General features: G+C 37.7%; 1 protein-coding gene across 1 annotated transcript in view; it reads left to right on the top strand.

Annotated features, from left to right (window-relative positions):
• csmd2 (CUB and Sushi multiple domains 2) overlaps window positions 1-16,703 on the top strand; it is a 302,201-nt gene that overhangs the window by 18,512 nt on the left and 266,986 nt on the right. Inside the window, exon 2 of the mRNA XM_037693663.1 lies at window positions 16,466-16,578. Within this exon, the coding sequence (XP_037549591.1) occupies window positions 16,466-16,578 (113 nt within the window). The remainder of the gene's footprint in view (window positions 1-16,465; window positions 16,579-16,703) is intronic.

Genomic DNA, 16,703 nt, shown 5'->3' with positions numbered 1-16,703 from the left:
AGAAGTAGCCTGACCAACAGCTCTCCTTGTGTGAATAATAGAACACACTCTACTTCTCTTACACATCCTAGCCACAATCTAAGAAACATAGTGTAGCCTAAGTTAACTTTTAGGAAAAATAAATCACTAGGCAATATGAAACAATAATAATAATCACTCCTCCTTGCCAATGGCCTAGCATAAAGCAATATCATCATCATCATCCATCATGTTTATTAGTGGCTTAAACTATCTAATTAAAATTCCAGTAATGGACTAGGTCTACTGTAACGTTACCCAGTTGTAGGGTCAAGAGACAAACATGTAGCATTAACACAGTATGGACACTATTTAGTAATTGTTTCTATAAGAACATTATCAAATATTTTACGTGAACAGTAAGATCGCTCCGCCGACGAGGAACTGCAACCCAGGATGAGCTAACCTCGGACAAACAAACAAAGATACAGTAGCTGTAATGTGCAGGTAGTAAAGATTAAGGCATTACCTGAGGAATTAGTGAAGCTTTTCTGCCTTATCGACCAACATTAAGGCAAAGAAGGCAGGCAAAAAAAAATAAAAATCTAAGCTACTAATAACAAAATAATTTCTGCAATTGATGTTTTCATGTGACAAAACAATACAGGGCAAGAACTCACAGTGAAATTCAATATGTAAGAGTGTAAATTACATAAAATTATATTGTACATTACACAACCTATTAAACAATTTGTACTAAATCAGTTAAGTTTAAAATGATCATAGCAAACAAAGACTAAACATATGCAACCAGAAGTTACAACATATATCTACATATAAATCACACAATACAAAGCACAACTAGCATTGAACTTTAATTTAAGCATCAAGCATACAATGCAATTATGACAGAAATTGGAGGATTTACTTGCAATTACCTTTGTACAGATTAACATGTGGTAGCTACTTCCTGTTTGTAACATAATCAGCTGCTAATGGGGTCGGCTGCTGTTTTTTTACATTTTTCCAACCTCTGTTTAGTTTTATTTAATGGAATAAACTGTATTCCACCTTATAAATGCTCATTGTAACACGTGTCTGGATTACATTTTCCCCACTGACAACAGTTAAGCATTTTTTGCTCATGACTTTTCATGAAATCCCTCTGAACAAGGACTACATATCTGCAGGTAAGGGGTGTTTACCTTTGGGACAAATTGAGGTTGCTGATTGGTCAGTTGCTGACACACCTACTGGATTTATTGACAGGTGGCCTCGAGTATCTGACTCATGCAAAAAAACAACAACCCAAAACAAAGCTGCCGGAATCCCGGGGTGGAGGTGGAGCGGCCTAGGAGCAGTGGTAGCGATGCTCTGTGTGTTAATATTGTTTAAAAAAATAAAATAAAAATGAGTTAAAAATCAGGGAGAGCTGGCCCTGTAGCCCATGCATTAGAGCGGCCCACCGGGAAATAGGTGCTGGGCATGTTAACTTGTTATTGTGCCATTACAGTAAATGATTAACGCCAACAATTTTTTAATGCATGTTAGTGCTGTTAGTTTTTATTTCCCCTCTTAACTTGTCCTCAGCATCTATGAACACACACACACAGACATAGACAGGACTTAAAGCTCTCCGCACGGGGGCCGGATATCATCTTGAAAGTGAGACAGCCCGCCAGTCTGCCTCACCTTAACTTTAGTTTATAGACAGGGATTGCATCCAATCCCATTGAATCTCGCGTTGTCTTGACCAATAGGCGGGTCGTAATAAAGCAGGCATATGCACGCGGCTTCGCAGTCAAATCAAATTCACTGTAGAAGATGGAGTTCGTCATACCAAAACAAAACACAGTTTTACTGGAGAGCACAACAAAAAAAAAGTGGCAATCTGTCTTTTCAAGTCTCTTGCACTGCCTACTCTAAATACCCCCCCCCCCCCCCCCCCCGGGAGCATATCAACATGCCGGGATGTGATGGTCACATGGCTGATTCTAGTTGCCCTAGCACAGGCTGTCCAAAGTCTGGACCAGGGTCCATTTGTGGTCCGTGTTCAAATTTCCACTGCCCCACAACCTCTGTCATAAAATCAAATTTGGTCTGGCAGCCCATTTTTCCATTTCTTATTTGAGAAGTTTACAGTGAGCATATAATATTGAATAATATGTAATCTAACAAGGATAAGTCAGGTACAGAGGTCGGATTCTTCTGATTTAATACCTGGATTATTGAGCATCAGTACAATGCTATATGATGTTTCATCTTCCCAAAATATTTTTTTTCCAGACAGACTTTTCCTTCCTTTTATGTAACCTTCAGAATATGAAAGTTTATGTGGTAAAAACTTGTTTGGATGTATGTGTTCTGTGTGAAGAAATGTAAAGTATGCCATTTGCAAGAAAACATTCATAAAATGGTTAATTTGCATTTAAAGTTAACGGTTAAAAGAATGTCAAGCTGAATGGTTGGCCCACACACATTTTTACCTTACCAAATCTGACCCTCTTTGCAAAAAGTTTGGACACCCCTGAATTACATGGTTTTAATAATACTAGGTCATGATCTAAAGTGGGCCAGTATGAGGCATGAAACTCCAGGGCTGAAAAGGAGTCTCACTCCAGCCCTGCCATGAAGCTTCATACTGTAGGCATCTATGGTGCTGGGAATATGCAGATACCATCAGCACAATCTAATATGTTCTTAATGGAGTTCTGATGGCCTGAAGATAAACCAGACACACACACTTGCTGACTGGTAGGCATGCCAGCAGAAGTAAGTCTGTGTGTATGCCAACACGCAGCACTCACTCCAAATCCTAGAAGGAAATAGATTCAAAAACTAGATCTACTTTGAGATGATGGAGCCCTTATCTCCAGAGTGTTTGTACAGTTTTCCATCACCTCTCCAGTCATTTACACCCTTCTTTTAATGTGGATGGTGAGTGTGTTTGCTGTTTTGCAAAGAGAATGATAACTAATTAGTCCTTAGCTGCTGCTTCTGTTTAAGGACCTGAAAGTTGAGTATTTCCATGACTGCACTGATGGTGTAAATTGCTCTCTTGTTTTCCATACAACATTTATTTATGCTTTGTGCTTTTGAGTTCACTTTTCATTATTAAGTTGTTTTCACATCCCAGTTTCCTTCCACATCCAAGCTCCCAACTCACTTTTATTTAGTTATTCCTATTTTCTTCTTAAGTACTTTGTTTAAATATCCTTAAGAGTCTGATGATATTTTCTGATCTTACGCTCACTTTATTTATTTATTTTATATCCTTTAAACTTTGTCTGTTTTTGCCTCACTGATGCTCTTTCCCCATCCTTCTCAAGAGACACTGGTTTGTTAATGACTTTGCTTCAGTTTGGCTCTCAGATGGATCTGACTGGGGCTGATTTTTCTCACCATCAACACTTTGCAACAGAGACAACCAGTCGCTCATATCCTCACAGGTCATCTCAGAACCTTAAATCCCATGTGATGTTGCATGCAAATAAATTATGTTTCTCGAGATGCCGAGGCTCATCGTTCTGTATGAGAAAGTTGGAAGGATTCAGACTGTTCAAGTCAAAAACATGTCTGGTGTTCTTAAATTAGTGATGAATTGAGTGATGTGTGGAAGAGATGTGTGGGATATTTTCAGATTGTTGTGTGCTTTATATTGCCTCACCTTTATACATACATTTATACATACATTAGCCTACATTGTTGGTCTTGACTCAGGCTTGACTTTTTTTTTTTTTTTTTTTGTATACTTCCGCATATCTCCATTAAAAGTATCACAACAAACATAACAGAGTTTAAAGGTTAACATGTCAATGTGCAAATGGTTAAAACAATTATCTTCATATATTCTCTCTTTCGCCTTCGACAAAGATGGTCGCTCTTACCATCCCTCCTTCCCTCCTGCTTTTTTGCTCTCTTTTCCTGTCAACCTCAGAGCCTCTCTTTACACATCTTCTGAATCAAACATTATTATGGATTTGGTTAGCTGGTCCCTCAACGCAGTTGATAAATAAAATAATTCCACCAGATGACAGGGTTCTGGAGCGCCCTCGTGCCCTGAACTGACCCAAACAACTGGGTATGTCATTGATTCCTGGGGGGAGTGGAAGATGATGTGCCTATCTGTGCTGTCCGTGGAGGGTGTGCACATTATTGGATTTATAACAGGATTTCAGTTTTTTTGGAATTGGTGGATACCTTGGATATCAACAAATTAGGAAGACGTCGGCAGCAGTTTTGGCCATGGTAAAGCTGCCAGTGTTATATGAAGGATTAATCTGTGTCTCAAGCTCTCAAACTCAAGTGGCTTATCAGAACCATGATGTTGACAAGTGTTTTACAATCTTATCAGAACTTTGGAACTTTGGAGTGTTTGTGGATAACTCACCGGCTTTGTCGACCTTTATGCATAGATGTATTATGATGTCATTGCATGTTGCAGTTTTATGTTGTGAGTTTTTTTTTTTTTTTTTGCATCTTTCACACTGTTTCCCAGCCAGGAAATGGTGTGAGACATGATTATTTTTGGCTTCCTCCATCTTCGAGTTCTCTTTTTCTCATCTGCCTGTATGTTGTACTGTATCTAATAAGTTATCTCTTGTAAATGAGTCTTTGAGGCTCAATGGGGACTAACATATATAAATAATGGTATAATAATAATAATAATAATAATAATAATAATAATAATAATAATAATGTTTGATGTGGCAACTATATACAAATTTTAGTCACTAGTGTCCACATTTGACAATGGTGTTTTATTTTGCAAAAAAATAATTCTAATGTTTTGCTAATTGGTAGTGTGATTGTTTTATAAATAGGTGTTATGAAAATATATCGTTTTGTTTTTTTTCTGTCAAAAATGTGCCTAAGCAATTGGAAAAACAAACAAACTCTTCAACATTATGAAAAGTCTCACACACAAATAGTACAACAATAAACAAATATCAGATTTTGGCAGATTTGTAAAATTAGGAGGGGATTAAATACCAAACTTCTTTAAATAATAATAATAATAATAATGTCATCACAATGTCAGCAATGTATGTTTCCATACAATGGCGAAATTAGTCTCTGCATTTAACCCATCCACCACCAGGTGGTGCAGTGGGCAGCTATTGAAAGCGCCCGGGGGACATTTTGGGGATGAGGCGTGCTGCCCAGAGACCCCACGTGATGTGTAGTGACTGGGGATCGAACCTGGGACTTTCGGGTCCCAAGCCGGCTGCCCTGCCTCTACACCATCTCGGCCGCCATTTAAATAATTAATAATCATTTAAAAAGGGGTATCCAGCCAGTATCAACTGCACTTTATAACAAAAAATGTACAATATATTCATAAAAAAAAAACAAAAAAAAAACAACACAGATGTGTTTTTGTAACATTCGGTCATTATTTTAAACACCACATAAACAATGACTAATTAAACTTTAATTCCTACATAATGAAACAGTCTCTTGTGCAAAATAAAGCAAGGAAGGGTGTATTTTTCTTGACACCACTGATTCATTAACAGAAAAGACCTACTAGAGAGGGAGAGATTGGGAAATGGCAGATGAAATTTCCAAAGACAGAATCCCACCAGTGTGTTTCCCCCTTAGTGTTTTTTGTGGGAAGAACACAAATACAATGTCACATGGTAGAATAGAATAGAATAAATATACCTTTATTGACATTGCCCTAAATACAATGTGTCCCAGAGCAAAAATAAAACCAGTATAATATAAAACAAAATAAAAATAAATGAATACAGTTGAGGTTGACTAGAGGTTGTATGATGACGATTAGCTGCTTTGCTTGCATATGAAAGCTTGCGTTTCCCCAAAAAAGGTTTAAAAAAAGGTAAAAAAAAAAATAAAAAAATAAAAAGAATGAATCAAAAGACTACTGCTATATAATAAGATCTAAACATATGTCATGTCTCAGCAATAAAAATAATAAAAAATGCATCTAGAATCTCAAAAAATGCTAAAAATGATGACAGTCTTTTTAAAGCTGGAGAACAACTCAGAAATCTGTAGAGAGCAATGATGTGCCAGTGGTAAAACAAACAAACAACCACCCCCCAGAAATAAATACAGTAAATACATAAATAATAATAATAATAATAAAACAAAACAAAATGCATGTGAAGAAACATTAAGCAGACAAGGAACTTCAAGACTGAATAGAATCGACATTTATTGTCACTGCACCTAAATACAACACACATCTGTGTGCAGCCCACAGCTGCAGAACAAGCTTCTTCATGTAGTGTATCATATATCTGCTCTGCAGCGAAGTGGGCGTGGCCAAGAGCCCTCGTAGATGGCAAAGTGCAGTCGGAGACAGAGAACTGAAATCATGACATTCAGTGCTCTTTTAGAGCATTTAGAGTAATATTGCAAGAGTACGGGAAGTATATATATATATATATATATATATATATATATATATATATATATATATATAAACTACTACTTAATACTTGTACTATTATTCCTACTTTGCAGTTTTTCACTCATTGTGGGGCTTCAGGATACGAATCCCCCACGATAAACTAGAGACTACTGTACATTAGTTGTCCCTTATTGCACTTATTCAGTTCTTATTACAAATTTTGTTAAGTTCCAAAATGGTTGACAGATAAGAACTATTGTTAAATCTGTTTGTTCTTGTCTCGATTGATCTGTATCTTTTCCCTGATGGTAACGGATCAAAAAGATCATGTCCAGGGTGAGATGTGTCCTTTAAGATGTTATGGGCTTTATCTATGCAGTGGAAACTGTGCAGATTTGCCAGTGAGAGAAGAGGGCAGTCCACAGTCTTCTGTGCTGTGCTGATAACTCTCTGGAGCACTTTTCTCTGCGCCACTGTGCAGCTAAGATACCACGCAGTGATGTCGTGTGTTAAGATGCTCTCTATGGAGCATTTGTAGAAAGACTGTTGAAACTGATTGTCTGCTTAAGATATTTAAAATGAAGTACTTTAAAACTACATGTGCTAAAAACAGAAACCTCTACTATAGAGACTGCATGGACCACTTTAATGGTTATTAACATTTTGGAATTGCCTTTTTAGTCTGCAGAGCTATTAGACAGCATAATTATCACTTTAAACAGCAGAAATTTGAACTGAAATGGGGAGCGCTGAAGGCATCTCTATCAAGGCCAGATCATGCCTTTGGGCATAGTGACGCAGAACATTACAGCTCAGCCAACAAGAAAAAGGATGAGAAGGCTGACCGGAACACGGTCTAACTGTGTGTGAAACTCTTTTTAACTGCAGAAAACAGTTTGTGTGGGAATGAAACTTCATTTTAACCTTCACTCAGTTCCCTTTCTTCACCCACTTGAAAAGAATCAGTGATGAGTCATGCTCATAGAAACACTGACGCTTATCAGCAACAGTTTCAAGTTCAGAGGCTTTTGAGGATTTTTTTTTTCACTCAAAACCTACAGTAGACCAGGATGTACACAATCCTTTTGGTTTTGTGTGCGTAGTTTGGTATAATATTACATTGTGAGGACTAACTGCTCCTTATGGGGACCAAATCCCAGTCCTGATAAGGATAAGTCTTGTTAATGGATTAGAGTTAGGGTTAGGTTTGTACTGGTAATGGCTAGGTTTAGGGTAAGGGTCAGGTTTTGACTATAAAAATGAATGGAAGTCAAAGCAAAGTCCCCACAAAGATAGGAAGACAGACATGTGTATGTGTGTTGCACTTCTTCACAACATTTCTGGTTGTGTGACAGGCAGTCAGCAGAGACTTGAAGCGCAACAGAACATCAGCCTCTGGCCTTGACCACTGACAAGATATAGGTGCACAGAGTTCTGTCTCTCTCCCTCCTCTCACTCACACACATACACACACACATAAAAAAACATGCTGTTGTTCTTCCCCCTCTCTCTTACCACCTATCATTTATTAGCTAATGTCTCTCCTCAACTCAGCCATCAAAATCTTGCTGCTGTATATATTTTTCTTTTTTTATCCCTCCTCTTCTCTCCTTCTGGGAGAATATCAGCTGCATCAGCACTATGCTTACCGTACTTTCCACCCCTAGAACACACACACACACACACACACACTTTTACTGAGTGAACACGATTAAAGGATGAATGACCTGATTTAGTTTATGTCTCTTTACGGTTGTAAACATGCATATAATTTGAGGGGGAAAGCACAAAGTTACGGCACACTATAGCGTTCTAATGATTGAAGCCGTACGTGTGTGTGTGTTTGAGCATGAATCTCTGCGTTGCCATGCAGAGGCTAATGAAGGAGGTTTTGACAGTGATTCAGCCTCACTCAAATTGTGGTGGGGAGTTTTACATTCCCACACACAGATGGGTCTCTCTCACCCTCCTAAAATTCATCTCCTGCCCTTTTCTCCTAACCGCTGCCATCTCCTCATCACCAACTCTCCAGTTTTTTTCCCGCCCCTATAAAGACAGCGTTCTGCAAACTCACTGTCTACCCCCCGTCTGTTTCTGCCCCTCATCTCTTCCCATGGGTAAGGGTGGGATAATTGGAAGCAGAGGCTCTCCATAGAAATGATGCTAAGGCCAGTCAGGTGGAAAGCCTCTTAATAGGCCTCTGCTCTCTTCAATGAATGTGCACATAGACTTTTACACTAGCACTTTCATTTAGATTAGGCCTAGAGTCATGGGGAGAAAATAAAAGTACACAGATGGCCTCAAAGTAGAGATGTTTGGCCATATTTTACAACATCATGTTTTATGAAAGCTACATAGGACAGCAGAACAATCACATCAAATCATCTGCCTAACATAGTAGTGGAGGTGTGATGATTTAGGCTGGTTTTGTAGCCATTGAAGCAAACTAACGCTTAGTCATTAAGCTGACCCTAAACTCCACCGTATACTGAAGCTATCTAGAACCAAATGTAGGACCATTTACCTGACAGCTAAAGCTGGGCAGAAACCAGAACGTGCAAGAGAACAATTATACTGACAATCTGGTTGTGGCATCGGTTTTCAGGTTAGTTTGTTGCTTATAGAGGATTTTGATTTGTGGTTTATTTATTTTTCAGTAGTAGTTCAGTTCATCATGTTGCTTCTTTCTTTTTCAGCCATGTTTCTCTCAGCTTTTCTTGTAGTTCCGTTTAAGTTTCAAAGTTCAAGGTAACTTTATTGTCCTTCACATCACATGTGGTGCATGAGGTAGAATGAAATTGTGTACTCAAAATCCCGGTTACACCCAAAATAGTAAAGTATAACGTATAAAAAAGAAACTGTATATAAGGATCTAGGATATATGCAAAATAATAATAATGTAATATAATAATGATAAATAGACTGAACTTATATATAACTTTTCTATCTTATCACGATTCTTAAAGAACTTTACAACACAATCTGTGCCCTCATTAACGATTCATACAGCACTCTACTATATCTGTACAAAGAATAATCAGTGCTTTATCACATTTATACACCAATGGGACACACATCACATGCAACAAGAGGTTCAGTGTCTTTCCCAGGGACACTTTGTATTAAAAATCAGCCTGAACATGAGTCTATTGTGAACAGATGGGTATGAATACAGCATCTTAAATGCAAGAAATCAGCAGCACATATAAAGTGACAATTCAAATTAAAGTGGTATTACAGTGGTTTTTCTGGTTAGGGATTTATTTGTCTAACTGCTTCAGGGTAGAAGCTGTCCCTCAGTCTAGTGGTTTTAAACTTAATGCTCTGTAACCTTCTGCCTGACAGGAGCAGGACAACATGTGTGTGTGTGTGTGCTGGGTGAGTGGGGTCCTTCATGATGCAGTCAGACCTTTTCCTTCATCTGGTGGTGTAGATGTCTGTGATGATGAGGAGGCTGACTTTAAGACACCTGTAATCCATTTTCAATCAGCTCACCTTTTCCTACTCAGCTGTCACCCTTCTCATTGTATTTAGTGTTCTGCTGCTCAAATCAATGTCACCATCAACCATTACCAGCATTGCTGTCTCCATGTCCTTTCTTGCTACCCCAGTGTTTTGGCTATCATGTGCTTCTTGCTCCTTCTGTTTATTTTGCTGCTATTTTGCTATTCAAGCTTTTGATATATACATGTATTTTTGCTAATTGCTCCTCCACATCACTGTCATGATTGTGGGCCTTCAAAACAACTTATTGTGACAAATCTTCAACAGAGTGGCTAGAAAAGCTGAAAGAATCAACGTACTGCAACAGTCCATTAAAAGTGCAAACCAGAACCCGACTGAAATGTATGGTTGACTTTAAAATTGATGTTCAGAAATTAATGTCTGCAAACTTCAATGAACCAAAGCAATGTTGTACAAAAGTGGGTAAATATGGCTTTGCAACCATGTGAGGCATTGATGATGTCATACAGAAAATGCCTATTGACTTATCCTTGCTAAACAAGGTTGTAGAAGCTGTTGAATCATTGGATGTTCTATGTTTTCACAGTTTTTCTATTTTACCTTTTTTTTTTCCTTTGCTATTCATTGACACATGAGACTAGATTGGAAATAATATCGGAACCTGGTAAAAAAAACCAGATCATTTTTGTTATATGTAAAACTGTAGAACATAAAGAGGGTGACCATTCAATATTTTTCACATCAGTTGCTGCCACATGCACTTGTTCTTCTTGTCAGAGGACCTAATTTTCACTGATATACAGTTTTCTGTATAATAAAAACAGCCAACGATTTCCCATAACTGCAATATTTTTGCAACTTTTGCTATCTCTTCATACCTCGTGCCCCTCACTTTCCCTCATCTTCCCCTCTTTCAATTTACCGCTCACTTGAGACACCCATGCTGCAAATCCATTCTTTGTACGTCTCAGTGCCAATCATATCTCACATCTTGTGCTTGATAACGGACAGAACTTCTGGAAGGGCTTTTTTTTTTTTTTTTTTATTCTCTCCTTAAAACTGGCTGCATGCCTCTGATTGCCACAGACCCATATCATATAGTAAAATGTAATCTTTGCAGCCTTCACACATGGACTCAGCTGCTGTGTGTCTCCATTTTGTCTCTCAGCTTTGAATACAGTTCAGGCTTATATCTGGCTTCCAGCAGATAATTGCGATTTGGATGCTGCAAGAATTCTTCCCAGTTTGTTGACCGCCACTGCCCCTCTCCTTGGGCCTGTATTCTAACGGATATCAAGCCCCACTTCCTCCTGCAGTGTGCTACTGAACCAAGGTGGCTGCCTTCCAACTCAATTTGTGGTCAGCGAAGAGGCTATTTGCATGAACATGTGTCCCATCGTTTAGCTGATATCCTACTGTGACAATGTTGCAAAGAGGGGTGAAATCAAGCATGCATCTGAGTCCTCTTCCCCTTTTTTTTTGGTACGGGGTCTTTTTAATTTTCGCACAGCAGTGTTTTACCATTTTCCCACCTCCATTGTGGTACTTAAGAATTAAGTAAATCATCAACGCCTTGTTTAATGCAGATACATATAAATGTGGCGGATGTAATATATTGTAAAGAGCTGGATTAAGTAAGTGAGAGCACATGTTGGAACAGGGAATGTAAGTAAGACTTGGGAAGAGATGTTTTGTGGGTAAGTTAGTTATGAAAGCAACATTGTTTCCTTTTTTAGTATCTTTAAATCAGGGATCTGTATCGTTCACACTGATGTCCATATGCAGATGGCTCAATATGAGGCAATAGGCGATAAATGAGAAGCGAACACCTGCCTTTCAATTTGCTAGTGTGTGTGTGAGAGTTCTGCAGCTATGTGGGTGGTAAATTGATTTGATGGTTGAACACAGCAAAGCTGCTGTAGAAAGCTGTTGCCAATAAAAAAAGAAGCACTTTAACTAAAAACTCATTTATAGCTCAATACTTTGCTATTATTACATTTTTCTATTGTTGATTTTGTTATTAAAAAAAATCAAAATATTAGTATCATTTTACTCAATAGAGCTATGAAATATTTAGAAATATTACTGCTTTTATAGATTTTGATTTGGAAAGATTTGCTGCGATTTTGTCATTAATAAAACTACTCCTCCAAAAGGAGTGTTGCTAATTAGCATGACTATTATTTACCACCATGAAAAACAAATGACCATGCTATTGCATATGGGTGTATGAGTGTGTTTATTCATCTGTCTGTTAATAAAATATCTCAGGAGCTATAAAATAGAAATTATTGAAATGCTTTCAAAATAATCATTGTAAGTACAGTGCAGCTACAACTGTTTAACTTTTGGAGTCAATCAGACTCTAGCTACCTACCTAGTTAATTGAGCTTAGTAGAAACAAAAAAGGCTATAACATGTATCCTTTTTGGGGCTATTCAATTCAATTCAATTCACTTCAAAAATACTTTATTAATCCCATAGGGAAATTATTTGTTGTTGTAACTCATTATCCTCATTTCATTAAGATATGTTATAGATGTTGATGGCTGTAGGCAGGAAGGATCTCTTGTAAAGGTCCATCCCACAGTGGATCCTAAGAAACTGGCTGCAGATGCCGTCCGATCCGTCCACCCAGACTCGGCAAGCCTCTCGGTTCCCCCGGGCTGCAGGACCGCCCGAAAGCTGGGCAGAACTCCTCCCAGAGTGATGGCCACTCCTCCCAGCAGTCTGCCATGCTCCTCATCACTGCGGACAGCCAACTGTAGGTGCCGAAGGACGATCCTGTCCTTCCACTGTCATGAGCCGTGTTTCCTGCTAGTTCCAGGATCTCAGTGGTCAGGCACTCGAGCACAGCTGGCAGGTAGATGAGAATGCATCCACAGAACTTCCTTTTCAACTCATTTGAGATTTGGGGCTGTAGTTGAGATATTATTTGAGCTTTTGAGATGTTAATCAGCTCCTGTTGTTGTAGAAAACTGCCTTGTTGCCATGGTTACGCATCATAACAAATGTCCAAAACAAACAAACAAAAAAATCTGTAAAAATCCTTCCAGCTGCTCAGCATCTGATACCTAAGGAAACACTCATCCAAAAAATGTGACTTACATTCAGAAAAAGAGGAATTAAAGTTTACAAAAGCAAAATCTCTATTCTAGAGCTATCACTGTGCGAGAGGCGGGGGACACCCTGGACAGGTCTCCAGTCCATCACAGGTCACATAGAGACAAATGAGACAAACAACCAGTCACTCTCTCACTCACACCTAGGGGCAATTTAGAGTTAACAATCAGTCTAACATGCATGTTTTTGGTATGTGGAAGGAAACCGGAGTATTCGGAGAAAACCCATGCATGCACGGAAAGAACATGGAAACTCCACCCAGAAAGGCCCCCTGGACCGGGATTTGAACCGGCAACTTTCTCGATGAGAGGCATCAGCGTTACCAGTATATGTATATAAACATGCATTTTTTTTTAAACTGCTATTTATTTGTCTACAAGATTAGAAAGTCATAAGGGAATATTTCGACAAAAATGACAAAAGTTGCCATATAATCCAAAACATAAAAACTGTTGACTCTCTGACTGTTACATGCATTAGATAAATGAAGGAAAAAATAAACAAATACAATAATGCAGGGAACAGCTCTAAAGATCACTCCAGAGAAAAACAAGAGTGAGCATATACAAGCCAGTTCCTCCAGCTTTCTCTAATCATATCAGCAGCTATGGATTAGAAGGGAGAGTGCCCAAACGGACACCATTCAAGGGCTTAAACAATAAAACTGAGGATTAAATTTGTTGAAGAAAGTGCTTAGAGAATAAAAAAAAAAAAAAAAAAAAAACAACTGAAGTATTATCAGTGCTATGATTTAAGTATCCAAGTTTGAGTAAATAGATCAGATGTTTGGGGCTTCACATAGAGACAAGAGTGAGGAAATTCTGTTTTTCTTACAATGAACTGAATTTGTACTTGTACATGGATGATTTACGAACTCCAGTCATACGTCTTTGTGCTAGTTTGCTGTGGCGACCCCTGAAGAAGGGAGCAGCCAAAAGAAGATTCATTTTAATATATAAGTTCACAATATTTCTGGATGGGAAGAAGGATATTTACCAAAAGTTTTTTTTTTAAGTGTCAAAATCCTATTTTCAAATGTTTGAAAATTTAATTTTCCATTACAGTAGTCAACTTTTTTTTCTCTTCTTAAATTGTGAAGGAAAGGTTGACACATATTTTAGAAATTTGACATGAAATTAAAAAGAAGAATCTCAACAATAGTTGCTTTTATATACAGAACTATATGATTAAAAATATTGCTAATGACAGCCTGAATGCAAACTCATCATCTCTTGCACTGTTACTTCTTTTTTTCCAGAGGTGAATAAAAACTGAATGAGTCATTGGGATTAATTTTGACAACTAATATTTCTGAATAGATTTGCATCACTTGAATAAAAATGGTTAAAAGTGAGGTGATTAACCAATCCCATCAGTATTCAATACCTTAATTTAAGCGTACTTTAATGCCACGGTATATGATGAAGGAGGATTCATGAACGTATGTTTACCAAGCGTGTTAGAAATCATGTCGGCCATTGTGTTTATTTAGTTTAGAAAATTAACTTGTAACCCACTTACTCAACTGAATATTAATGTCTAAAGCTGAAGGCAGAAGGGCAATCCTTTTTGTATGTATCCGTGTGTTCATTTGTCTGGCCTAATAACAAATTGTCTCGTCAACCACTGAATAGATTTTAATGAAACTCTGAGAACGTAATCACTTGGTGCTCATTTGGAGTCAACTCAAAACAAGATGGCTACCACAGCTTAGCAGCCTTTGCAGACACAAATGTGTCTGTAAATTGAAAAAAAAAGAGCTAAAGTTTGATGCAGTTGTCGCTGAGAGTCATCCTCAACAAATATTCCAAGTGCAAAGAGAACAAATGTAAGAAACTCCCATATGGGAATGCATATAATATTGTTTTGAGGTTTGACCAAAACAACTACAACTCTAACTCCATTTCATTGTAAATAATGACTTATGAGTAAGCTATTAAAAAAAGTGTTATACATGACACAATAATTTCCTTTTACAGCACTTGTATCATTATTGTTTTATACACCAACTCATTTTAGTTGGGCAGCAATGCCAGACAATCAGATGAACGTCTTCAATGAAATGTAGCAAACTAGTTCAGCGATTCAGTGTTCATGCCTTCAGTATTTTGGAAAGGCCTGATGTCCTGGTTTACACTGGGGGGGGGGGGGGGGGGGTGTCTCTGCATCTTGTGCACCTGGACATCTTGGCCTCAACATCAAAGCTCAAGCATGCATAACAACTACACCCGGCATGGTGGTATGGACCAGTATGGCACATGCTTTGGTCTTTATTTGGAGCAGTGTTTGCCGTTGGATGTTCTTTTAGGATATTTGGTTCTCACCAGTCCATGACATTCACCATTTCATATTTTGAGCATTTGCATTTTATTTACAATGATAATAATAATAATAATAAAAATAATAATAATAATAATAAATGCATTTGTACTCAAAGAACCATCCCTCCAGGAAAGTGGGAAATGTTGGACCCATGAGGTGCGATGATCAAAGTTGTAAATAGTTATTTGTACTAAAGTTTTCACTTTTGTTTGTTTATTTTCTACTTTTATACACCTGTCAAAGGTGAACATATTTATGTAAAGTATCCTCTTGTCTAAACATCTGTAAACTTTCCCTTTCCCACCCATAACTTCTGATCCGCTTAAGACAATGTACTTCTTACTCTTATGGATTATCACTAGACTGCATGCTGCATAGACTTTTTATGACCCCAACTACCAAGATCAAGGTCACAAATCAAGGTCAACGATTATACAATGGCTTTGTTCATTTGGGTCACTGCTCTTACAGATTGTTCTATAATACTTTTCCGATAGACTTATAATGTGCCAAATATGATTATTTTATTTTTCAAAGGTGAAATATTCTCATGTTTTGACTTGTTCAATTTTTACTAATGTTTTTCATGCTGTACATTTGTACCTTTAGGATAATCTATTGATTTATTTTAGAATTTAACTCAAAACTACCCGGTAAACCAATTATTTATTTATTTATTTTTTTTTAACCCTGTATTTATTTATAATTAGGATTTAATCACCAACTTGGATCTGCATAGTGCTGGGCAACACAGTTTTAATGTTTTTGTGGGTCATTTGTTAGCTAAATAAATTTAAAATCTCTGGTCGCATTTTGTTGAAACGCATCCAATATTATTGCTTTAAACATTGCTGGTTGCACATTACTTAATATGAGTTTTACTCAGTGATTGACATTTATTTGTGATTGCTGTTTATCTCCTAACTCCCACACTGCTGTGTTTTAAGACGTCTGCAGCTACAATTTTTGTAGATGGGGTTAAAAAAATCTGTCTAGATTTCCTGTCTCATTGAGTACTTGACATTTCATTAAGTTGTGCCTGATTCTTGCAGCTCATTATGCACAAAGTATCCCTGAATGCCTGTGGGAACAGCTGGCTGAATGGTGGCTTGAAGGAAACCAACTTCATACCTGACCTTGGAACACTTTGTGCTGTCGACTAGAACTTTTGTCTGACCATTATTGACTGTTTTTCTTTCCTCCATTTGTTCTCAGGTTAACTGGATTCCAACTGCCTTCACCCATAGTGAGTACAGGCTCCAGGCTCACCTTGTGGCTGCTGTCGGATTATGCAGTCAGCGGGCAGGGATTTAAAGCTGCCTATGAAGGTAAAACACGTCTACGTGTTAATTAAACAGCTATCTGTAATAATAGTTAAAAATATATATTAGGATGTTATTCAATACACTTTTGTTTTATGGCTCTAATATATATACTGTATATATATATATAT

Source organism: Nematolebias whitei, chromosome 19, assembly GCF_014905685.2.
Source record: "Nematolebias whitei isolate Nwh7 chromosome 19, NemWhi1, whole genome shotgun sequence".
NCBI classification, from domain to species: domain Eukaryota; kingdom Metazoa; phylum Chordata; class Actinopteri; order Cyprinodontiformes; family Rivulidae; genus Nematolebias; species Nematolebias whitei.
The sequence above is the reverse complement of the archived record's forward strand: the minus strand, read 5'-3'. Positions and strand labels throughout refer to the sequence as shown.